This window comes from Bemisia tabaci, chromosome 4 (genome assembly GCF_918797505.1).
Source record: "Bemisia tabaci chromosome 4, PGI_BMITA_v3".
NCBI lineage: Eukaryota > Metazoa > Arthropoda > Insecta > Hemiptera > Aleyrodidae > Bemisia > Bemisia tabaci.
This window is the reverse complement of record NC_092796.1, coordinates 27822817-27849465: the sequence shown is the minus strand read 5'-3', so window position 1 is coordinate 27849465 and position 26649 is coordinate 27822817. Positions and strand designations below refer to the sequence as shown.

At 40.0% G+C, this 26649-nt stretch overlaps 1 protein-coding gene across 6 annotated transcripts in view; it reads left to right on the top strand.

Moving 5' to 3' along the window:
- Nost (Nostrin) overlaps positions 1-26649 on the top strand; it is a 114661-nt gene that overhangs the window by 82594 nt on the left and 5418 nt on the right. For all 6 annotated transcript variants that reach the window (XM_072299606.1, XM_072299605.1, XM_072299607.1 and 3 more), the window contains 9 exons: positions 5511-5596; positions 8096-8239; positions 8791-8897; positions 9718-9908; positions 20765-20853; positions 22550-22685; positions 23922-24086; positions 24775-24927; positions 25698-25850. In XM_072299606.1, coding sequence (XP_072155707.1) covers positions 5511-5596; positions 8096-8239; positions 8791-8897; positions 9718-9908; positions 20765-20853; positions 22550-22685; positions 23922-24086; positions 24775-24927; positions 25698-25850 — 1224 coding nt within the window. The remainder of the gene's footprint in view (positions 1-5510; positions 5597-8095; positions 8240-8790; positions 8898-9717; positions 9909-20764; positions 20854-22549; positions 22686-23921; positions 24087-24774; positions 24928-25697; positions 25851-26649) is intronic.

Genomic DNA, 26649 nt, shown 5'->3' with positions numbered 1-26649 from the left:
ATCGGCATGTAACACATATTAGTGCCTACAAGACTGCACGAATACTTCACGCATTGCATCAAACACGGTGCGGTCAATGCGGACAGCGCGAAACGGATAGCGCCTACAAGAATGCATGAATACCTCACGCATTGCGGCAAACGCAGTGCGATCAGCGGGAGACGCATAGCGCCTACAAGATTGCGTGAATACTTCACGCATTGCGTCAAACACAGTGCGGTCTGCGAGGCGCGGCGGCGGAAGTTAAAATCATTAATCCACATTTATGTTTCTTCTTTCATAATTTTTTTCGTTCATTTCTTATGAATGGAAGGCCTGAGCATAACGTCCAAAATTAATTGTAGGGTGCCGATATTCTTTGACATTAGACGATTGTAGGGTCCAAAAATTTATCAAGACAATTTTTGTGAAATAAAGACGAAAAAATATGTTCTCGCAGAAAATTGTTCATTGATCAGGTTACGTTAGGCTAGGTTAGGTTAGGTTAGATTAGGTTAGGCTAGGTTAGGTGAGATTAGTTCAAGTTAGATTGTGTAAGAAATATCTACGATTTTCTATTATGATGAAGAATGGATGGACATTGAATCTACGGGAGGTCTCCTTGCTATTCTGCCGTGCTAAGGAAGAACGCCGTATGAACATTAGAGCGTTGCCAAAGTTCCCTGGATAAAGCATGTATTTTTGAAAACACTCATGCAAATTTTTCCTTGAAATTTTCAGATATTTTAGATTAAATTGCGTACAAAACAGTCTGAAATTTCTGGAAAATAACATTCACAATTTTCCCAGTAATTTTGGTTTTTAACGGAGGAAATTTGGCAACGGCTGAAGGCTCATACGGCGTTCTTCCTCAGCACGGCAGTATTGGACTCCATGCGCAAACGAAGAATGAAAAGTTCAGCGATGAGGATGGAGTCCAAGATCTTGGACGAGACGAGCAGGCAAGCACATCAAGGGTAAGCATGGAGTCCAACATCTTGGACACGATGCTCATCGCTGCACTTTTTACTTCTTCGTTTGAGCATGGAGTCCAATACTGTCGTGCTAAGGAAGAACGCCGTTTGAGCCTTCAGCCGTTGCCAAATTTCCTCCGATAAAAACCAAAATTACTACTAGGAACATTGTAAATATTATTTTCCAAAATTTCAGACAGTTTTGTACGCAATTTAATCTAAAATATCTGAACATTACAAGGAAAAATTTGAAAGCCATAGGAGGAAAATATCCTCTTTGGCTATCGCTTTGTCTATCGATATCAATGATGAGTCTCTCATCGGGAGTTCTCTCGAGTAAGATTCCAGCGCTCAATAAATTGGAAATTTATCGAGTGGAGTGAGTAGGGCCTGAGCTTCATCTCGGAGTCGGAGCTTGAGTCTGGAGCTCAAAAAGCGACTTTCACTTTTCGAGCGAGCGGCTCCCGGCGCGGCGCTTCCAAGCTTCTCCGCCGAGCGAGAGCCGCTGCGGCCACGCTCCGTCTTTTTTTGAAATTCGTCGCAGCCGCAGCACACAGACCGAACGCCGCACAGTGGATCGAGTCAATGGAGATGTTGCATTTGTGAGGGATTTGCGATTTGACTGCTGTCTCTTATGTAAAAGTTCGCGAGAAACACGATGGTGCCACTGGTTTTCTCTGAAATCAACTCTCAAGCGCAAAAAAAGCTCTCAAGTTGAGGTCAAAATGGACGGGATATCCCACGCTATCCTGAGAGTCCACCTCTACACCAAGACAAACTCCCCATGCAAAGATAGGGAACAAATACACTGGCAGTGATGCCGTGTTTTCAGTTTTATAGTCCCCAAATAAAGTGGCAACCCTGCTAATGTATTTGCTCCCTATCTTTGCATGGAGAGTTTGTCTTGATGTAGAGGTGGACTCTCGGGATAGCGTGGGATATCCCCTCCATTTTGGCCTCAACTTGAGAGCTTTTTTTGAGCTGGGGAAAGCAGTAGCACCATCGTGTTTCTCGCGAACTTTTACGTATGAATCAACAGTCAAATCGCAAATTCCTCACACATGCAACATCTCCATTATGTCCAACCACTCCACTGCGATCCACTGTGCGGCGGCGCTCTTGTGTCTTGTGTGCCAGCGCGAGCGCGTCAATCTCCAGAGGCTTTATTGCCTCGTCGGTCCTGTTCCATGTCCGTCCGTCCGATGTGCCCATGTGCCGATGTGTCTGCAATAACACTCGAGGATGATAAAAGTCACACATTCGCCGCCTTAATTAATACAGCCGCCGCCGAGACGTTCAGGGACAGCCTCGACGCCCGACGCGCGCCTCAAGTCCATCTGATAATTTCCACGCCGTTTCGGCCATCGTCCGTCTCGCCGAGCGAGCTCGGTGAAATTTATCCAAGCCGCCGGAGAGCCATCGCCTTGCCCCTTTCAATTTTTTTCGCTTATCGCTTTCCTCACGTCCAGTTATATTTGCATCTATTCTGATCTATTCACATAAAAAGCATTCACGACACACTCTAAGGGTCCAGTGGCGTGGCGTGCTTTCCGATGTATCGATTGATCTGCCATTTAAACCTATGGAAAAGGATCGATAAACAGGGTGTTCGCAGCGAACACCTTAATAATCGATTCTTTACCATAGCTACAAATGAGGACATATCGATAATCGATCATTCACGCCACGCCACTGGTAGGAGGGTACACAACCTTGGAGACTTAAACGCACGGGTAGAAACGTACGTGTCTCTCCCGTTTGTCATTTATTATCTTATTCTCGTGAACTTTGGACTTATCCTCATTCTTCGCTACGAACATTTGAGAACCTGGATAAGCACACTCAATCATTCCGGCAGAAAGTGAACGTGCCTTTTTTTGTCTCATTTGAAGTAGATATGCAGTTTTGGGTCTAGAGTTGGCGGAAAAGGTATTTGCTTCGACCCGCATTATAATTGACAATATGAAATCAAGCATCATTATTAAGTAAAAAATACCTCATTTCAATGTACATTAGTAACTATACCGAAGTTCTTACGATTTACAAATGTATCTTACGAAACCGGTTGCGAAAATGGTACTAGGGTACTATCCACATCAAGCGAATTTTATTTAGAGGTTCGGTGCTACTTTTGCGCCCAAACCCTCCAGCTGCCGTTTCATTTGTGTTCAGAACCTCCGATTCGGTGACTGACAAATCGAAACTTTGGTGCGCGATTTTGGCACCACCTCGCGAGGTGGTCCTGAAAAAGGTTCGATCTATCGAAAACCAACCGATCTGATTGGTCGAATCTGTTGACAACGGTGCCTACTAGTGTTGATGGTGGATGAGACAAAATCGGGCAGAACTTCAAAAAGTGGTTCGGAACTTTAAATAAAATTCGCTTATTTTCCCACCATGATGCGCTCCTGTTGTTATGCCAACATAGTACGTTTCAACCCATGTTGGCACCGACACGGTGCCAACTTTGTACCAACATGATGAAGCATGGGAATTGGAAATAATCATCTTTTTACTGATATTTCAAACAAAATCATCTCCTTGAATAATTACAAAATCAATATTTTGAATAAACTATTAACATTATGATAATAGAAGTACCAACTCGACGTATTTCTGTCAAACGGAACCAAGCACCATAGAGAGATGGGAGGGAGAGGGGGGCCTGGATTGGCGGGTGTTGCGGAACGCGATGCTCGGCTCGTTCCGTCCTATACTCGCAATGCTTTTCCATGGAACTTAGTTCCGTTTGACAGAACGCGCTATCGGGGATTTTAAAATCCTCAAAAGGAACTCAAATTTGCGCTTAGTTCCGTTGAACAGAAATACGTCCAATTATACCTGTCATAAAAATGATAATCGTGTATTCATTGTTAGCATCACTTTGTTCACTTAAATGGGCGGCTAACAGCAGCACCCCTGTCCAAAAAAAAAGAAGAACGGTGATATTATTAACTCAGTTTCGTCAAAAAGTGTCCTCATGCCCTATGCCTAACGTGTTCTACTCTACAACAAACTCTAATGAGAGAGGAGATCCTCACTGAAAAAAAATTCTTGGCGTTTTTACCAAGTTCCGTTGGTACCTTTACCATCTCAATTTTTTTTCCAATTATTGGTAATTTTACCAAGACAGACACCAGCTTACCTAAAAACCGGTATTTTTACTGTTTTTTTCAGGTAAGAATACCACTTTTATTGGTAATCAATTCCCGGTAACTTTGCCATTTTATCTCGGTAATTCTACCACAGTCGATAAATAATATTGGCGTTTTACCAAGGTCCAGTAAAATTACCGAGAAAGTCAATAATTTTACCGAGATTTCTCGGTAAAATTGCCAATTCCATAAATTGTAATTTTACCAAGAAAAAACTGGGATCAAATAGAACCCTGAATTCTTGGTAATTTTACCCTTTTCTCAGTAAATACACCGAGTTTTTTTTTAGTGTGGTCAACTGAACTTATTTTTTCGTATGTGATTGCTGGAACTTAGAAGGGCACAGTGGGATGACTCTTCGACATTCGGCATCGTGGTCGATGCGCAAAGCTGAGGCCTAGGTCACGCGAAGCCCTCGGGATAAAAAGAACGGGGGGGGGGGCAAAGGGGGGCCAGCGCTCCTGGTCAGCGAGCGTCCTCATTGTGGCCGGGCAACTGGTTTGCCCGCCCCCCTTCCCGACTGACCAAGAATCGGACGCGTTCGGGAACAGCTGAGGCCCAATCTTCCCGCTCGGCAAAATTATCTCTCTCGAAAATTTTACGTTTTTAAGCTTTGGTCCTCTATTTGAAAACCGAATAAAATGTGCTCAAATCATTTTTTATTCATCGAAAATTTTACGTTTTTTAACTTTGGTCCTCTATTTAAAAACCGAATAAAATGTGCTCAAGTCATTTTTTATTCACCGAAAATTTTTGGGTGAAATCAATTTTTTTTTTTTGGTCTCTTGTTTTTTTTAACTCATTTTTTTCCTTTTCGAAGTTTGGCACTTTTTTTTAACTAACCGCCATCAAGTACTATTTAAGGTGATTCGCTGGCCGCCATATTTTGCAACTGAACGACTCGCGATGTATCGCATCGATCAGTTACATGTTGTCAGCTTCTTATCATATTTATCGAATTTTGAGATCGCATTTCTGTTGTCATGAGACTGAGGAATTCGCTTGCAAAATTTGACGAACAAATTCAGCGTATTAAAGGCAGGGTTCTTTTAGAGGAAAAATATTGCATGCGAGTGCCATGTTCGATATCAGTATTGAATGCGTTGTTTTTCCTCAGAAACCCTGCCTGTGTTGCCTTTATCACGCTAAATTTGCTCGTCAAATTTGAAAAGTGAATTCGGTAGTCTCGTGACAACTGAAATGCTATCTCAAAACTATATAAAAATGACAAGTAGCTGAAAAAAAGGAACTAATCGATGCGATGTATCGCACATCGTTCTGACACAAAGTATGGTAGGCATCGAATCACCTCAATGACATCCATTTGAGCTCTACCACAAACTTCGTTAAAATTTATACAATGACCGATGATTTTAACGTGGATTATTCCTTATGTTAACAGGGTCAAAGCGGGTTCGAAGAGCTGAAGCGATATATAAAGCAAGGAGGTGATTTTTGTAAAGATCTTAGCTCCATATTGCAAGAAAGGTAAGAAAAAACAAGTTACCCTACCTTAGAGTATTGTAAGATTTATTAATATCTAACTCGTACGGGAATTACAAGGATTTTCTGTACTTGTATTATCTTCTATGAACGGAGATTATTTCTCCGCAACACGCTGTACGTGGTATAAAACCGAAAAGTTGAGCACAAGATTGTTATTAGTTATTTAATATTTAAATGTATTCATAAGCATCTATCTATTCAATTGAGGAATTGTGATATTTAAGGAGTGGATCATAGACCGCGCATTCAGTAATTTTTAGGATCTATCGCCGTGAGTGTTTTTTGGCTAATGTGAGACTTGTCGCCAATTGGATCAAAAAACATTTTTCATGTCACCATTTGGAGCAGATATTTAATAGGTACGCACTGAAAAGTATCACGTGAGAATGAAGGCGAATTTTCCGTTCAATCTCCAACTCATCGTATGAACTTATTGAACGACGATGCTCCTATCAAAATCCGACCCGCAAAATCAATGTGCGCGCGTTCATTAGAAGATCGAAAGTTTAAGCATCGTATTTTAATCATCGACAAAATAGATTAGGATAATCGTGATAAAAAACATCGATTCCCACTCTTGAACAGTTCCCAACAACAAGCGTTTACTTAAAAATAGAAAAAAAAATGGATTAATCTTTAAATGGCTGAATCTCTGAGTTTCCTACAGGTTTCTATTTCAGAGGTCATTATTTGAATGTCGTTTTACATGTTTGGAGGAGTGAAACTAGAAGCCATCAGAGCATAAGCTTCGTGTTCTTTCTGAGAAGTACGTCGAAGATCGAGTTACCTCCATCGTATCTATTTCTTGTACAGCTTACCATTCCAATATCGAGTTTTTTATGTCACCGCGTAGTCTCAAGTATATTTGGGATGCAGTACACTGCCGTGCTAAGGTAAAAACACTGTATGAGCCCTTAGGCATTGCCAAATTTCCTAAGATAAAACACGAATTTCCTGGTAAACTCATGAATGTTTTCCCTTTAATTTTTCAGATAATTTTATTCGAAAGTTCACCTTGAGTCCCTGAACATTTCAAGGAGAAATATTCGTAACTTTTCTCAAAAATACATGTTTTATCGAACGAAGGAAATTCGGCAACTCTCGAATGTTCATACCTAAGACGTTCTTCCTTAGCACAACTGTATATAGACGGTGAAACTACCAAACCACGTATCTCGGTTTGCGACGTCGCAGACTTCCTGTCATACTTTATTTTTTAAATGAAAAACTACTCAACATCCAGTCTTGAAAATTTCTGTGATTTTTCCTTTTTGTGCGGAGAAAATTCTGTGAAAATTTCAAGGAATGATATTTATTTGGTCTACTTCAAAAAAATAAAATGTGAGCGTAGATTTTTAAACACCGCAAACGAGATACGTGGTTTGGTAGTTTCACCGTCGATATCTGTCACAGGCATATAGCCGTTTTCGGGAAATAATCCTCTGCCTAGGCAAATTAATGATGAGCGAATCGGAATAAACTGTGACTGCGTAAGCAAACAACAATTATTATTTGCTTAGGCAGCAGCCCGATTGTTGAAATTTTTGTCGGCACGACAAGAATCGAAAATCGATATATTACACGGCGCAGATAAGACTATGCCGGCACAGCCAGTTAAATAAGTTTCAACAATCCGGCTGCAGATGACTATTTGCTGGAAGTGGCTATATACCTGCGACATATCGATGGCTAAGGTGCGAAACCACGTATCTCCATTTGCGACGTTGTAGACGTCCAGTCATACTTCATTTTTTCCTTGGAAAACTAGTCAACGTAATTTCTTGAACGCTACCTTGATTTTTTCTCTGTGTAAGTAGAATATTCTGCAAAAATGTCAAGGTACGAAGGTGACTTTTTCCTCTTTGAAAAGATAAACTAGGAGTGGAGATTTTGAAACATTGCAATGGAGATATGTGCAATGTCGCACTTTAGCCATCGATAAGTAGAGTGACTTGAGCACACCTCATGCTTGATGAAAGAACGTTCAAATTCCAAATCAAGTAGTCACTAAAATCGTGAAGTAGACAATATTCACATAAATATATGTTGTTTTCAAAGAATTTCAAAGGAAACAAGCAGGAAAGTTCAACACGAGGTGTTGGATAAGCGGGGCATGATCTTGAATAATCCTAATTTAACCGACGATTTATAGGAGGAACAGGAAGTTTAATCGATGAGTGATAACTTTAACTTATTAATAGAGGGAAGCTATGAAGTATATGGTGCCAAAAGGAAAACAAAAACATTTCCATGTAAATATGAGCTGCGAAGCTAAAAATATAAACATTCGTCGCATAAAATAAAATGATATCCCAAATAATAGATGTCAAGTAAAATTTATTGACATTAATTGACCCCAAATCTGTTTTTCACTGCACAAAATAATTTTAGTTTGCATGCTAAGGATCCTTTTATCGAACGTCAGCACCTGTGAGCAATCGCAACTATTAAGCTCTGAAACGAATTTTCTTCTGATTTCAGGTCTGAGGCAGAAACTCAGTATGCCAAAACCCTATCGAAACTTTCGGCGAAGCTTTTAAAAGCGTCAAAAGAAGCCATGGGGACGGTTAACCAAGCTTGGCAATGCGCCGGTGTGGAAATGGAAACTCAAAGTGAGATTCACAGGTGAGTTCCCTTGAAATTATCGCCTCTTGGAGAATTTCGCATGGCAGCGTAGCGACACTCGTGAAATTCTACGCAGCCAGCCATAATTAATTACTTATAACTTACAAGTGACGGCTAATTAGACTTGGACGTATATTTCTGCGAAACGGAACTGTGTGCCTTATGACTTCAGCCCTGTTGTGCATATATTCTTATGGGTCTCAGGACTCATGTCTTAATGCATTTAGTATTCCGTTTGACAGAAATACGTTCACTTGAGCAGTCCTGTCTGCCTGTTCCCAGGTAAATGGCGAGACGCAAGGTCGAACTGATTTTTCCTCACAATCCCCCGAATTGAGATGTTTTACACATACATCACGGAATGCTAAGTGGACTTATTCCTGTTAAACGGAACTATGTGCATTAAGGCATGAGCCCTGAGACCCATATTGAAATCCGATTCCATGACCTATACTAGTACCTACCTCTAAAACATCCTTTATGTCCATTTGTGTTTACTTTTTGAGGCAGCGTATTCTGTTGAGTTATATTTTTTTGAAACTAATTTTCAGGGCGTTTGCAACAGCTTTATCCGAGGAGGTAGTCAAACCCTTAAAACTTCTAGTCGAATCTCAGCACAGGATTCGGAAGTCAGTAGAAACAGCAGTAGACAAAACTGGTGCGTACCTATTTTTAATCCATCGCTAATTATTTGAACTGCCGAGCCGTATAAAACTCTATAAAATAAAATTTGAAAGACAAACGCAACATCGCTCACCTAGATAAGAATTCGCGGGATTTATGTCTATATACCATAGATATAAAACATTCTTAGCATGACCAAGAGCATCCTCCGAATTTATGGCACGCAGCTCGTTGACCAGCTAACGAGGCGCTAATAAGTTCTCTAGACGCTGGGCCCTATAAACACCCCACCAAAGTGTCATGTTACGTGAGAAACGAAACACGCTACCTCACCATGAGATACGGAGAGAGTTGATCATTAAAAGATAAAACATTTTTATGGTGACTCGAATAGCGTTGATGGTGGTGTTTTTTTCATGTCGAGTGGTAACTGAATTAAGGACTAGCTAGTTCATCGGCTTGCGTGTGAGAAAAGAGAGACTAGCTCAATTTCCTGCATCCAGGATTCTTGTCCAGGGGTTTTCAGGATGGAATGTACGTCAGTCTCGATGAGCAGATATATCACTCTTGCATATTAGCGCAAGAGTACGTCTTGCACATTTTTCAATCGATTGACTCTCTCCTCTTGAATCTGTCAGACAATAACTCTGTCTGAAAATGTAAGGTTGAAGAAAAAAATTGAAATAATTCATATCTGTGGGACTTTTTAACAATACTTTCTTGACTATTTTCAGTCAAGCCATGCCCGTTCTACTCTAGTCCTTAATTGTACCCCTGCTCTCATTGGATCTTATTTTACACACTCTTTTACCTCATGTGACTAAAAGGTGCCTTTTGGTTCGTTTACTTTTCAGGAAAAAGTCTGAGTGAATGGCGGGCGGCTGAAATCAAAAGTAAGAAACAAAGTTTTATCAGTGCCCGTGAGAACGAAAAACTTCAGGACGCAATGCTTGACGTTAGATTAGGAAATAATGTAAATAAACTATCCAATAGTACACTTCACTTGCATAGCCAAAGACCAGTCTCCGACAAAGAATCTAATAAAGTAAGTAGTTTCCACTCCAAACATTTTATTCAAAATCTTACTAAGTTTTGTTAAGCAGGAACGATTAAGTTGAAGTATATTATCTGAGCCGTGGTGAATACTGGCGATAGGAGCTGCGTTTCAAAATACCATAGAAGTTCTTATAGCCGACTGAAGAAAGCGATAGAAAATCATATAGCTGGCTGTAGAAAGTGGAAAAAATCATACGGCCGGGCTACACGAAGCAATACAAAATTATACAGCCGGGCTATAGTTCCTATCGCCGGGCTTTACACTTTATCGCCTGGCTGTTGCTTTTTCGCCATCGGCTATTAAAGATTATAAGAAATTGTGTAGAAATTCGTGTGCTTTGTAAATCCTTAAGTTTGTACGGAATCACCTTAATATTTACAAAACGCACATTATATTTTCCTTTACTACATATTTTTTTTTTATCAATTGAAATAAGAATGATCCATACAGAGTGTGCAAACATTTCAAAGTCATGAGTTGAAAAACGCTGACTCCAAGAGATTAAATATTAGAGCCTAACACAAAGCGGAGCGGCGGCGCACTGGCACCTACAAACCTAACAGGGATACTTCACGCATTGCGCAGTGCGTGAAGTATCCCTGTTAGGTTTGTAGGCGCTAATGCGCGTTCCGCGCTGGCTGCCAGCGCGCCGCGCCGCGCCGCGCGCCGCAGCGTACCACGGCGCTTGAAGCAACTATTTCACACCAGATGTATTGCACAGTATCATACGAAATTGAAGGCGCTCCAACATATTACGAATGGCAGGCATCCTTCAAAAGTACGGAGCTTTCCTCTCAAAATAAATCAAGATACTACGGCCCAAAAAGAGAGCGGTAGTCCAAAAACTAACTAAGTCGTAGCATCCGTAATTAGTAACGTTTAGCATACTTTATATCGCCAGGCTGTTGCTTAGTCGCCATCGGCTATAAAAGGCTATAAGAAATTGCGTTGCCGGCTATAGAAGCTATTGAAAATCTTACAGCCGGCTGTAGGTCTATGGTATTTTGGAACACAGATTCTACTGCCAATTTTTACCAGGGAGGAGGCCGCACTTAATTTTGATGATGGATGCGGATTTTTATTTCTCTCGAGTTTTCATCTCATGGCAAAGAAGTGGTTGGTCCAGTAAAACAGTCTTTCATAATAAACCACCAATAATTTGGTCTTCATTTTTCTCCGCTTCTCGGAGACCTGGAGTTAAATGTGTGAAAAACTAGATATTTCAGCTCAATTGTGTTTAAATTGTAGTTCTTCTGAAAGAACCATTGAAGGAATGCTCTCGAGAAATTACTTTAAATTAGCGACTACATTTCTAAGAAATTCTGCCGTGCTAGGAGGAAGAACGCCGTATGAACACCCGAGAGTTGCCAAACCATCGATATAACCTGTATTTTTGACACCACTCATGCATATTTTTACTTGAAATTTTCAGATATTTTAGATTAAATTGCGTACAATATTGTATGAAAATTTTGGAAAGTAAAAGTCACAATTTTCCCAGTAAATTCGGTTTTTGTCGGAGGAAACTTGGCAACGTCTGAAGGCTCATACGGCGTTTTTCCTTAGCACGGCAGAATTGGCGTAGCCTTGAACATGACGTACGATGATGTAACGAAAACATGCATGGGAAATATTTACGCAGTGTGACTCAGACGCTGTATGACCAGGAATTTCGTCTTTGCAGAAAGTGAAAATCTGTTCCTGCATCCTCTGCCCGGTGTGCTTTGTTCAAAACCAAGTGTGAAAGTTTTCACGTTAATTAGTTCCGAGCTCAACGCAATCGTGCGTGAGGCGTAATTGTGAGTTACAATAACTTCATTTAAGTGGGCGTGCCTGCGCGTGAGAGCGCACGCACGTTTGTTTTTCCGTTTCTTGGGCGCTTAAATCAGAATCCTCACTTATCTCTCGGCCGGATTAATTTCACAGAATTATCTTCCACTGCTTCATACTAAGACTCTTTCGGTGGGTTAAAACACTTGGTCGTCCAGTTTTACAAAAATCAGTGTCATAACTGACGACGCTTATTGATCCCATCTGGGAAAGGTTAGTGTTACGTCACAAGAAAGATGCACATCGATTTATTCTCATTGGTAGGACTGAAAGAGGTCATGTAGTCGTTATTATCATGGCCTGGTTACACGCTCAAATTTCCGTCAAATTCCGATCAAAATGATGACCAAGGTGGCGGTCGAGAGTTATCTAAATTGATGAGTAAAATCAATTAAAACAGCGTGTTGATTGAAATAAGCATGAAATAAGCACGGTTGTGTGGAAATCAGATGAAGGATGAGCCCCACAGTTCCATCATCTACCATCAAATTTTTATAGGCCGCAGAAATTTGATGGTAGATGGTGCGCACCAGTCACCATTTGATCGGGAATTGATGGGAATTTGAGCGTGTAACCAGCACGTCAGGATCAAATTCGATATAACGGAGAATCCTTACAGTGACGGCATCAACACTGTCGTGCTAAGAAAGAGCGTCGTATGAGCCTTCAGACGTTGCCATGTCTCCTTCAATAAATAACGAATTTACCGTGAAAATTGTTAAAATTTTTCCTTAAATCTGTCAGACAATTTTGCCCGCAATTAAATCTAAAATATCTGAAAATTTTAAGGAAAAATAAGCATAATTTTTCTGAAAAATACATGTTTTATCCGGAGAAATTTGGCAACTCTCGAATTTTCATGCGGCGTTATTCCTTATTAAATCGGCAGAATAATAGCGTTTATTTTTCTAACCGCGCGTTTAAGTCTCTTGCGTCTGCCGTGGCGAAGCGTGAATGATCGATTATCGATATTTCCCCATTTGAAGCTGTGGTACAGTATCGATTATTAAGGTGTTTGCTGCGGACACCCTGTTAATTGATCCTCTCTATAGGGCTAAATGGCATATCAATCGATATATCGCAAAGCACGCTACGCCACTGGCTCATGTTCTCACAGCTGTTTTATACTGAAGAAAATTTTGTATGAACTTTGTAAGTTGCAGATAATCCTCTGATAAAATATGATCATCCGATAGTAGCGTCTGTATTCCTAACCCTGCGTTCAAGTCTCTTGTATCCACTGTTCTCGCGGTCGTGCTATACTGAGGAAAATGCCCTATGAACTTTGGAAGTTGCAAGTTTTATTTTGATAAAGAATGATCATCTGAAAAAGTGAAGTTTGTTTTTGTTTGGAAACGTAGAGAGGCTTTTCAGACAATCGGAAATTTATCGATAATTTAATCGGAAAAACTCAATGGGAAAATGTGAACGGGAGATTTGACAACAGCGGGGAAAGTATAATGTCTCTCGATCAGTTTCGTGTAGAACCCGAAAACTTGTGGGCCCAATCACTTGGAATGTAACACAATTATCATGAGAAATCCTTCGTAGTTGTGACTGTATGGAAATTCTTGCAACATAACACGAACATTTATCATTCCCGAGACTTTACACCGCAAAATTAATGTTAATGGCCGTTACGCGTAAAGCGACGAGAAAAAAATGTCTTGTCGCTTGCATAACTCACACAGCATTTTTTTGGCTGCAGAGTCTCAGTGATGGTGATTCCTCCTATTTTCTTGCATTAGCCCCTGCAGAATACAAGGAAACGATTTCTGATAATGATTTATTTTTTGGCAATTGGTAGGTAATTAGATTGGCTTAGGGTGATTCGATGGACGCCATATTTTGTGTAAAAACGACATGCGATAGATCGCATCGATTGGTTCCATTTTCCAGGTACTCGTCATTTTTCCCGAATTTTGTGATCGCAATTCTGTTGTCAGGAGACTAAAGAATTCACTCACCAATTCCGACAAACAAATTGAATGTATAATTTATGCGTGGTTTCTTGAGAGAGAAAGTATCGAATTCGAGTGCAGTTTTGATATCAGTATCAAATGCGATATTTTTCCTCTAAAAAAACCACGCCTTTTATTACGTTGAATTTTTGGTCAAGATTGGTAAGTGAATTCTTTAGTCTCCTGACAACAGAACTCCGATCTCAAAATTCGAGAGAAATGACACGCAGCTGAAAAAATGGAACTAATCGATGCGATATATCGCATGTCGTCTGACACGAAATACAGCGTCCATCGATTGTCTCCTTAACCAGCAATAAGCAATCAACCCATTCATATTATCTGCACTTCCTCAAATCATAATACTCCTGCGATTTTACTTTAACTGTTGTCAACGACAAGACAGCGCTGGACGATCTCCCTCCGTAGTAATATTTATGAGAGCTCAAATTTTGCGCCCACGATTAAACATATAGGTGGTTCACCCACACGTCTAGTGCCCAACCGTCATAGAATTTACCCAGAAAAAATTACAAGGACAGGTGGCTTGATAGATCTGCCGAAAAAAAAAGTTAAAAGCTCCTCATTTTTTATCATCACGAATGGTGGTCATCTGTGATTAATTCCTTAATTGCTTGAAAATAAAAACAAGTTGGATTTTGCAATCGCTAGCGATAGCAATATTCGTCATGGGAACGTTAGCTTCTGGGATATGAAAATGTTAAGGTACAGTTCGTTTGTAGTATCTTCTGAATTGAAGGGGCTATGTAATTTTGTGTTGACATCTCTTTTTTAACATTTTTAATTATTTTCTTTGCATACAAGAAAGCTGTTATGTACCAATTATTTATTTTCGTTGGATTATTTATGGTTTTCGGAAGTTACCGCATTTAAGTTTCAGGTTCGCTTATTCGGCGTAAAGTATACAAAAGGTGTCCCAAAAGCACCGGGACTTGTTCTGTAACTTCGAAAGTAAGATGGATACAGACATGATCTTGATTTCATTTTAAAGATCAACTCAATACCTATCGATTAAAACCAAGATCAGCTCAATCGGATAAAAATTGACCAAGTTATGGCAATTTGAAATCAGCGAGGAAAGTTTACGCCTACGGTTTTTAAGGAAGATTCTTCATCGCCGTAAATCGAAAAGTCGGCCTATAAAGTGATGCTTATTGTGTTTTTTTTCATTTTCGAGGTGTCATTTATCAACATTTTGTACCACCAAACACAACAGTTGACAGTGCGTATTATTGCAAAGTGCTAAAGGAGTTGAGAATGCACATTTCCCGGAAACGGTCGGACTTGAAAGCTTCGTGGATACTCCATCAAGACAAGCGCGGCCTCACACATCGAGCTTAACACGTGAATTTATGAGTAAAAATGGAGTTGAAACAATCCCTCATCCCCCTTACAGCCCTGACTTGGCTCCATGTGATTTTTGGATGTTTCCTACACTTAAAAAGGAGCTTCGTGGACGAAGATTCGAATCGAAGACCGAAATCCAGAATGCAATTCAAAACTTTTTCAACGCCATCCCAGAGGAAGAATTCAGGAAAACAATGTTGGATAAGTGGCAAGAGCGCATGAAAAAGTGCATCCGGTTTGATGGACGGTACTTTGAAAAGCAAAAGGAAGTTATGGAAGATTCGGAGGAAAGTGGATACGAATATTAACTTTTTGAATCCTGGTAAGCGAAAAATCTTCCTAAAAACCGTAGGGGTAAACTTTCCTCACTAATTTCAAATTGTCATAACTCGGTCAATTTTTATCCGATTGAGCTGATCTTGGTTTTAATCGATAGGTATTGAGTTGATCTTTAAAATGAGACCAAAATCATGTCTGTATCTATCTTACTTTTGAAGTTACAGAACCAGTCCCGGTACTTTTGGGACACCCTACGTATGATATTTTTACTCTACACATATGCCTGAATACGCATCATAAGGGACCTATGTGCTTCCTAAGTTGCCAAGTATTAATTATTGTTTGATGATTGGTCTAAAACATTCAATACAACCAGTAAAAATTAAGTGTCCCCTGCGAGATACGAACCCCCGCTCGCACAAACAGTGACATTCCCCCGACGCACAGTGCAGTGTCCAATGGAAATAAGTCAAATTTTCGAACATGTAAAATGAAAAAAGTAATGAGATATACGAAAAATGGGGACATTGGTGGTATTATTTTCAATGTTTGTTTACTGATTTGCATCGAATTGGCGTGAGGGGAGGTGATGAGATTTAAGCTCCGCGCGCGGTGACTGGTAGCCGATGACGCGCAAGTGTTGTGATAGCAGTGATCAAGGCTGATTGACACGGTACCAAATGTCCGGTTGGTGATAAAAATGGCTACAAACACTCCTGGTAAGTTATTTAATTAAGATTTAATCGTAAAAATTATTTTTTCAACTTCTAAACATTACTTTTGAGCACGTTTTTCGATGGTACTCTAATTTAATATTCTTCCCTCTTATTTAAACTTTAAAGACGTTTTTAAGAAAAACCAAAAATAACCTATTTTCCTGACAAGTGATAATGATTGCAAATTTCCTGTAGATTCTGAATTTTCAAGTCCCATCTGCGTCTGGCTGCGAATAATAAAGTTATATCGTTTTTTCTGTCTCAAGGTCTCGCTCTGAAAAACTCTGATTAGTCCAGGCGCCTGGTAAGTCTACCTGGAATTTTGGGTACACAGCGATTTTTTTTGGCTTACTTTATGTTTTTGGGGTCGCTGAATCCGAATCTGAAGTTTCCTACCGCGTATATGGTGAGCATTTTCCGCCATTTTGAAAAAATGGCCTAAAAAGGCCTTTTTTCGCGGTTTTTTTTTTTATATAGCGGCTACGCATGAGAAAAAGTCCCGGATTTAGTTAATGTTTTGAATAGCTGAAATAATTTGGAAGAAAATGGTATATGAATATGCTAAGTATGCTCAAAAATTGAGGAACCTCGGATTTCGGAACTTTGGAACGCTTCGGAACTTGGCTGACCGCGGCGAGCCGGATCGCGCGTTGACGGGTGCGCCGCGAAAACGTGAATGGGCGCGATGTTCACGATGCTGGATCTTCCTCAATTTTTAAGCAAACCTAGCATATGTACACACCATTTTCTTTCAAATTATGTCAGCTATTCAAAACATTAACTCAATCCGGGACTTTTTCTCATGCGTAGCCGCTATATCAATAAAACCGCAAAAAAGGCCTTTTTAGGCCATTTTTTCAAAATGGCGGAATATGCTCACCAGATACGCGGTTGGAAACTTCAGATTCGGATTCAGCGACCCAAAAAACATATAGTAGGTAAAAAAATCGTTGTGTACCCGAAATTCCAGGTAGCCTCATTTTTAGCTACCAGGCGCCTGGACTAGATCTCTTCGACTTGTGGACACGGGCATCGAAAAAGGAGTGCGTTACAACAATTGAGGGGAAACTCCGCAGAACTGTTCGCAAACAAACGTGTCTCAGACGAAGATTTGACAAAATGTCGTGTATTTTTTATGGATTTTGTGTATTTTTTATGGATTTTTTGTTTTTATCTTTCTTTTTTCTCTTGTCTCTTGTGAAGTTTAAGTTTGCTGTAAATTTTCGGTGATGTTTTACTGTGCTGAATTTTTTATTTTTTGAAATGCCTTTTCCTTTTTATTAAAGACTTGTAATATGACCAAATCCAAGTGTTCGTCCTTTTTCTCATGCTGATCCTCGGAAACCTCATTATTTTATAGTGTATATTTGAATTTTTCAGCTTTCATTTCACGCAGCATTGAAATTGGGAATGAAAGAAAGGATAGACCTTAGTTTTGTTAGGCCCAGAGTTAAAAAATAAAATATGCATCGTTAGAATCTGTAAGTATACAGTCGATTTTTGGAGCGAGCTTGCGTGAATCTATACATTTTAATCCTTGAATTATTGCTAAAAAAACTGCTTTTTCCAGGCGCGTTGGCAACACTGTATTTAAATGGAGGTGTTATGAGAGGGCCAGATATACCCTCGCAAGCCTTATTAGTAGTGATTTCAGGTTGGTTTTCTCTCTTTTACCCACAAAAATAATGTACTCATGTCATTAAAATAAGTGGAAAAATAACGGCACATTTGGCAAAATTTGGCAACACCATAATCAATCATTTGGGGAATTTTGGAAACTTTGACTTTAATACAAGGAAGAACATGATGAATACTTAACACTGTCAAAATTTCATTGAATTCCATGCATTATTCGATCAGATATGAATTATTTCCCATCCGCCCATAAGGACACTGCACTGTGCGACGTCAGAATGGTGTCTCTGCTGACTGAGCCATCTAGCCGTATGAGTGCAATGGGAGAAAATAGAACAGTTAAGTGATCTCGGACGCTGAGCGGGGCTTCACAAAAGACGACCTTGAGATTTCGGCGGTGCGGCCACTGGCGTCATAAGAGACATCGGATTAAAGCGCATTACTCTGTGAGACATTGTTTACCTATGCTGTCATATGTCACAAGGTTCATCTCAGTATGGATTTGCGATCGCGGCAGTAATTAAGCTGAGGCAATATTTCTGTATTCATGGATTAAATCCATCAATCGAGTTCTGATTTTTGGCTCATATATCCGTAACGGGTCCTCCAGAGCAATTTTCCACCTTGTACGATGGTTATTATTTCTTTACTTCTATTTTTCAAATTTGAGGTGGGATAATGGCGGCTTCTCAAGAACACCGAGGTAGGCGATCTTTTGCACCAACGAACAGAAAACTGATGGCGAAAAATAACCAATCAGAACCTCCCAAAAAAAAGAATTTGCCTAAAAACGGAACTTCGTGGTTCTGCGCAGATTTACCAGTCAGACACGACATCTTAAGGTGGAAAAAAACTCGCTGAAAGCGAATTTTAGCAATCAACACAACTTGACGTAGAGACATGATTGGCTAAAAAATACAACGGTTTTTGATACATCGGAAAATCAACCAAAAATCGGAGACTGGGCGAAACGCTCAAGGTCGCAGAGGTATAGGGAATCCCATAGCGAAAGCAACGGAACGATTCTAATATCATGGGGAACTCCGTTCCCATGACAACATAAACAGGCGATACCACTCTACCATTCCAATTTCTTTAAAATCGTCTGCATGGTCTCATAAAAAAATGCACTGTTCTTTGGATAAAATTTGGCAACGCGTATGGAATTGTTGATAAGGTATCTTTCCATGACACCGCAGCGCTTCCTCGCTGTGTCACTGCCCCATTACAATTAATGGGTCTTCATTACGAATCTTAGCCTATCTGTATTCAGCGCGCAATTTCGCGAGTTCTTAACCCGGCAATTTCGAAGCGCGAATCGCAAGTTCGCGGAGGGGCCCCGAAGCCGAGCTGGTGGACCCAGCGCGCCCTCTCATCATCTCAAACCGCAAATCATCCTTTCTTATTGGCACTCTGAGTGAGTCCCCGTCCGCGAAGACAAAGCAATCCTGCGCAGCGCGCCGAGGAAAAATTGAAATTAACACCCCAAATCATAACGTTTTCAGTACTCACATGCACTGAAAAAAAATTCTCGGCGTTTTTACCAAGGTCCGTTGGTACCTTTACCATCTCACTTTTTTTACCAATTATTGGTAATTTTACCAAGACAGACTGGTAAGCTTACCTAAGAACCGGTATTTTTACTGTTTTTTTCAGGTAAGAATACCACTTTTATTGGTAATCGATTCCCGGTAACTTTGCCATTTTATCTCGGTAATTCTACCGGACAAAAAATATTGGAGTTTTTACCGGGGTCCAGTAAAATTACCGAGAAAGTTCAATAATTTTACCGAGATTTCTCGGTAAAATTACCATTTCCAAGAAAAAAACTGGGATCAAATAGAACCCTGAATTCTTGGTAATTTTACCCTTTTCTCAGTAAATACACCGAGATTTTTTTTTCAGTGTGCGATTCCTCAACGCCTCGTCCGGTGGCGTGGCGTGCATTCAGATTATCTAAATCTGAGAGGCCTCTCTACGTTTCCAAACAAAACAAACTTCACTTTTTCAGATGATTATTCTTCATCAAAATAAAACTTCCAAAGTTCATTCATAGGGCATTTTCCTTAGTATAGCACAACCGCGAGAACAGTGGGTACAAGAGACTTGAACGCAGGGTTAGGAATACAGACGCTACTGTCGGATAATCATATTTTATCAGAGGATTATCTGCAACTTACAAAGTTCATACGAAATTTTCTTCAGTATAGAACAGCTGTGAGAAAATGAGCCAGTGGCGTGGCGTGCTTTGCGAGATATCGATTGGTCTACCCGTTAAACCATGGGAAAGGATCGATAAACAGGGTGTTCGCAACAAACACCTTGATAATCGATTCTCTCCCATAGCTTCAAATGAAAAAATATCGATAATCGATCTTCCACGCCTCGCCACTGGCCTTGCCGCACACTGGACCGAAACTGTAGGAGAAGTCGGTCCATGTTTGGAAACTTTGGAAGCGTATATTTTCAAAAATATGACACAAAGAAGTTAAAGAACGATTCCTTTGGTTTTTTCGTGAAATTTACTCCCGGAAACACCCTTTGAAATTGAATTTGTGACGAAATAGACATCAAAATTTGAAATTTTACCCAAAAATTCCATGTCCGACATTTTCCATTAAGTCGTTCCTCTGTGAGCCGGGCGTACCTTGCTGCCACGTTACCAGACAGAGCAGTATGTGGAAATAAGAAATTTTGGAAAAAAATGAAGCTAGTAACGTTTAAGTAAAATTAGTGATTTGCAAGAGGAATTTGGCAACGCTTAAAGGTTCATACGGCGTTTTTCCTGATCACTGCAGTGTACATATAGATACACTATCCGGAACTGCTTTTTTTACTTCAAGTGAAAAAATCTGATATTTTGATCTTTCGATGGAGCTCTCACAAATAACGATAACGTTCTTTCCTCTATAAATCAACCCCTCTCTCCATAACTGAAACACGAAGGAGCCTTCCTTGTCTCTTTTAATTTAATTTTAAGACTTTCTTGCCGTTGCAAAATTTTGATTTGATTATAAATTTAAATTGTGAGTAAACATGGTTCATCTCTTTCCAGTTGGAATCAAAGCGGAAAAAGGCTGAAGAATCTGTTAAGAAATCTGATGTAGAATACTATACCTACTGTGTACGAGCAGAACGAGCAAGGTTAGTACTTGTCAAGTTATCATACCTAAGTTCAATTGAATCGGTGATTTACGGTTGACGCGGGAGGAAAAATTATGCGCCTTCATTGATCCGCGTATGCAACACCGACATCCGTCGAGCATAAATAGTTGCATCCAGGTGTTATCATCCAAAATCACGACCGCAAGGCACATAAAGAATTTATATTATTCTTTGTTTATTCAGTGGATGCAGTCAGGCAGGAAAGACCCGAGTTTTTTTTGTGGAAAATAATGACTTTGCTCGTGCTAGAATTTAGCTTTTAATTCTTTCCTAGAAAATGTTTCATTTCGATTGTTAAAGTTTAATAAAAATTCAGGGGCATTGCTAGTTTATATTTGACGGAGAGAGTCGCATTTTCTGCCAAAACCGTTATCCTTTTTATATTTTTAATGAACCAATTCCTTTATCCTGAGTGCAAAAAGAGCCGAATCAGCCAAGGACAAGTCAAGTGTTCAGTCGGTCATCCCTCTTACATTTCTCTTGTGTGAAACAAGACACAGAAAAGAACCAACTGCAAATAATGATACTTGCGGACTTCTTCAACTAATAAGCAAATCCCATTTTTTTTACAAAGATGGTTGCTTTCTGTTAATCTCGATCTAAATACGATAACATCTTTTTTGAAAAGAAAGGATATTAGTGTTTCATTTCGTGAAAAAAAGTCAGTTTCATTTTTCTTTGAGAGGACGCTATTATCTTTGAATTTTTTCATTGTTTCACTAGGTAACGCCAGGTCCTTGGCGATAAAATATCCAAAGTACCTAATATATTAACCTCTATAAGGATTAAAATCTTATATAATCTCAAAATAAATTAGAGCCTAAGAAAAATGTCTTAAATTTTCTAGAAGCAACCCTACAGAGTTTACGTCAATGGGATAATCCAAAGGTCTCCCTATTAGAATGTCATAGCACAATTTTATGGCTAAAAGCAAAAAATGCTTATCTTCAATGTAACGTTCAAAATCTCCGGTTATACTTTCTTTTATTTTATTTTATTTTTTCAGACGGAAACCAAACAAAACATCTCCGTAAAATTTTTTGTGAACATTTTTGAGCGAGCGAAGAAAGCACGCTGGAAGTGTCAGTACAAACTATTGGCTATTCTTGGTTTGAGAGTATAAAACATGAGCAAAGATTTGCAACATCGTGATAGGAGATATACCGACGGTGTAAGTCGGCAATCACATAACTCGGTTTGCGACGTCGCAGACTTCCTGTCATACTTTATTTTTTAAACGGGAAACTACTCAACGGCAACCCTTTAAAACTGCCGTGATTTTTCTTCTTGGTGCGAGGAAAATTCTGCAAAAACTTCAAGGTATGATGTCAATTTGTTCTCCTTTAAAGAGATAACATGGAGGCGGAGATTTTTAGACACCGCAAACGAGTTATGTGATTGCCGACTTACACCGTCGATACGCATTTTTCACTTTAATATCGCCATTTTAAGCCGTGACTGAAAGAAAAATCAGCTGGACTGGCTCTCGACTATATAGTTAGAGGCTCTCAAATATCTTGCATTTGTTTCAGACGGATTTACATTTTTGATTAAGTGGCCGTCCATTAAATCGAATGTCCAACAGAAAAACTTAATGGATTCATCATCAACCGGATTATTCGTTCGAGAAATTGACCTTTGAATGGGCTCTGCTAATTAGTTTTTTATTTTTCAGGCTAGAGTGGGAGACAGCCGTGGTTCGGGGCAGTCATTGTTTTCAGGCGCTTGAGGAAGAGCGACTGAATCAATTAAAAAATTTAGCAAATTCTTACCTTCGACATTTCAAAGAAATTGGACCAAAGCTCACTCAAGTAAGTTAACAGACTCACAGAAAAGTAAATGCGTTCATGCTCTTAGCTCCCACTCACTTACAGTATAGATTACAATTTCAATTATTGTATTTTCTCGTTCCACTTTAATACAATACGTGTATATTTTAGACTAATTAAAATACTTCTCTCAAGTTATTGGTACTTTTAAACTTTGTCAAAACGAGCTCACGGGAATATTGCACGAGTTCACGTGGGAACCCTTCGGGAATTGGAAGAGGTTCCGATTGTGATAGACAACCAAGAACCGAGATCCCTCTGAGAGCGCCAAGGATTCCCTTAGGTCACTCTGCAGGGTGCCACGTGGGATCCTGTTGCGGTCTCTTCACTCAGCCCATAGGGACTCTCAGATGCACTTCCCTATTTTATGGATTCTGATGGATCCCCGCCATGAAATCTCCATTGGGACCCATCGGAATCTCACGGATCTCTGAGCGACCGTTTTGTCATGGGAGGACAGGCGTCGGCCGCACTATTCTGCCGTGCTAAGGAAAAAGGTCGCATAAGCCTTCAGACGTTGTCAGATTTCTTTTGGTAAAACACGCTTTCCCTGGTCAACTTATGAATATTTATTTCCCAATTTTTCAGAGACATTTTTCTCAGTCTCAACGTGACGGTAGCGTCGCGTAGTACAATGAATGGGATTATTAACTCGATGCTACTAAACATTTTTCTCAGTCTCAACGTGACGGTAGCGTCGCGTAGTACAATGAAACGAGTCAATGGGAGAAGTCGGACACAATTTAGAAATTTTAAGGGCCTATAGTTCCGTTATTACAAAACTCGAAGGATTTGAAAGTGGATCCATTGGTTTTCTTGTAAAACCTCTGCAAAACATCCCTTGAAATTGAAAATTTGACGAAGTCAAGAGCAACGTTTTCAGTAAGAGTGGAAAAATACATGTCCGACCTCTCCCGATGACTCGATCCACTGTGCGTTGCGTCGGTATGTACTCCACACCGGAAAAAATGTAAAGTTGATTTAACATTCTGGTTGTGAAAAAAGTGTGCGAGAACTTCAAAAGTACTGAATTACCCGCTACACCAGTTACTTTAGCAATGCCAGGATGTTAAACTAACTGCTGTGGCGGGTAATTCAGCATTTTTGAAGTTCTCGCACACTTTTTTCACAACCAGAATGTTGAATCAACTTCACTTTTTTTTCGGTGCATGGAAATTTTGAATGGAGCCAGTTTGAACGGTTGATCGTATTTTGCAGAGTTCGGATCGGTTGAAGGAGCCGGTGGAGAGTTGCGACGTGGTGCAGGACATTCAGTCTGTGATCTCGCTCAAAGGGACGGGTCAGCCGGTTCCCGAGCAGCTCCTGCCCGACTTCTATGCCGAGCACATGACCCTCGCCATGAATCGAGAGCGTCGGAAACAAGTGAGCCCCAATTTCCTCATTCCAACTCAAGCTTATGCACAGCATCTAAAGAGCACGTTTTTAGTCCCAGATCCAGACGATTTTTAGTAACGCATGGACGTATTTCTATCAAACGGAACTATGTGCATTAAGGTGATTCGATGGACGCCATATTTTGTGTCAGAACGGCATGCGATGCATCGCATCAATTAGCTCCATTTTTTCAGCTACTCGTCATTTTTCTCCAATTTTGAGATCGCAATTCTGTTGTTAGGAGACTAAAGCACTCACTTACCAATTTTAACAAAGAAATTCAACGTAATAAAGCCGTGGTTTTTTCAGAGAGAAAACATCGCATTCGATACTGATATCGAAACTGCACTCGAATGCGATATTTTCTCTCTAAAAAAATCACGACTTTATTACGTTGAATTTCTTTGTTAAAATTGGTAAGTGAGTGCTTTAGTCTCCTGACACAAATGATTCCTTGAATTTTTCCGATAGTTTTCTCTGCGGATTGCTTTATTTCAGGCCCAAGAGCGACTTTTGCAAATGTTAATGCAAAATGTAAATGACCGCTTTCCCATTCTAAGGAAAACTGCATCTACGCAAGGAGAAAATTATGTTTGAAACTTTAGATAATGGAGGGGCATACATCACCTCACCATTTGTCAGTATGAACGTCAATTTTTTATTTCGTGTTTTCCAGGCATTAGTGAAATTACTGCACCTGATTAGGCAAGATTTGGAACGAGAAAGGAGAGGGATAGAAGGGGTTGAAAACCTGGCGAGAGCACTTCGTCAGCAACCAACTTTTGGTGCTGAAGAATCTCAACAAAACGTGACGGAAAAATTACATCATGTAAGTTTGGATCATTAGCTTTGCTTTACCATGCTTCCTCCCCCCTCCTCCGGTTTTCTTTTTTTCCTTTTTTTCTTTCTTTTTTGCTCAGGAAGGTTGAATCTGTATCATGCGTATTGATCTTGGTGGGAAATATTTCAGATGATTCGAAATGATTCTAGAAAAAATCACTTTCTTTGGAAACCGGCAGCATTTATGGTCCGATAGGGGGGCAATAACGAGACATAGCGTCATTACTTAATTAAAAAACGCATGCGCCGTAATTTATGCAATGAGTTCTGCAACGAAGCAGTCAAATTTAGAGTACTCACAAAGGGAGTCAATGTTCATTTGGACCGCGTTAAGGAACAAAGCCACATCAGCTGTTGCCAAAGTTAATTTGGCAAAAAAAACTTTTTAGCTGAAAACGGTTATGCGGATTTTTGTATAAACAGTGAATTTTCTGCATAATAAGGGGCATATTCTCTAAAATTCTCAAAGGAATCCGCACAAACGTCCTCTCGTAAAAAATTAAATTGCCCGGTTAAATTTGCATGGCAATAGCTGATGGGGTTTGGTTCTTCTAATCGTGGTCCATTTGTGTGTAGCATTTTCATCAATTGAAACAAATAGGCTGATATGGCCCTCTGACAGCCGTAAGCAAACGAACCAGTTGGATTTACTAAACTGTTGAATTATTCCCTTCTTGGGTAGAATTTATGGATCAAATCAGCTTAAAATGTTATCATTCACATCAAAAACTTAAATACATTTGCTCCATTTGCCCACAGATGCGATCGATGTTGACCTATTTGGACGCCTCAAGGTACAAACTGGCCTCCTCGCTGGCCGAACTAGAAGGCAGGCCGAAACTAAGTCACCCTCTAGCGGCACACATCTCTGTCACACGAGACAGGCAAGGCCTGCAACAAAGCATTCTCAAAGTGAGTATGACATGGACCAAAATGAATTGGGCATCAAACCGCAAGATTCAAGTACTGTATTTCAACGGAAAAATTGCAATATTTAGATACTGTTTGCGATTTTTTACAATTTTTTGGCACGATTGAACCAATCGTTATCAATATAATCTCACCCGTGTGATTTGTCGATTACGATCTATAAAAACCATTAAGTGAACGTGCCGGTGGGGGAGGGGTGTATGAGACGCAATTATCCGTGTTGGGTACATTTTTTGTGAAAGCCCTGTCAACACTAACAAAAGTTCAGTTCCGTAAACCCATCCCTGTTTGGAAAAGACCTTCCATTTATAAAAAAACGAACGAAAAAATTATGAAAGAACAAACATAAATGTGGTTAAAAATTTTAACTTTCACCGCCGCGCCAACCGCACCGTGTTGGCGCAATGCGTGAAGTATTCATGCAGTCTTGCAGGCGCTATGCGGTTCCAGCCGACTGCCGCTGACCGCAGTGTGTTTGACGTAATGCGTGAAGTATTCATGCAGTCTTGTGGGCGCTATGCGTTTCATGCTGACCGCCGCGCCGCTCCGTTCCAGGCCAAATTGCGTGTTTGGTTTCTCTCTTAACTCGACTGATTGAAGGTGTTGTCTCTTGTATCACCGAGAGACGACAAAATTAGAAGTTACTATACTTTTACTCTGAGGAAATGAGAGATTTTGTCGTCTTTTCTCTTTTGTAATTTTTTTTCTGAATCCGATTTTTTCTCTCTTTTTTTTGATACCTACATTCAAAAATATTGCAAAATTTGCCGCCCCCTACAAT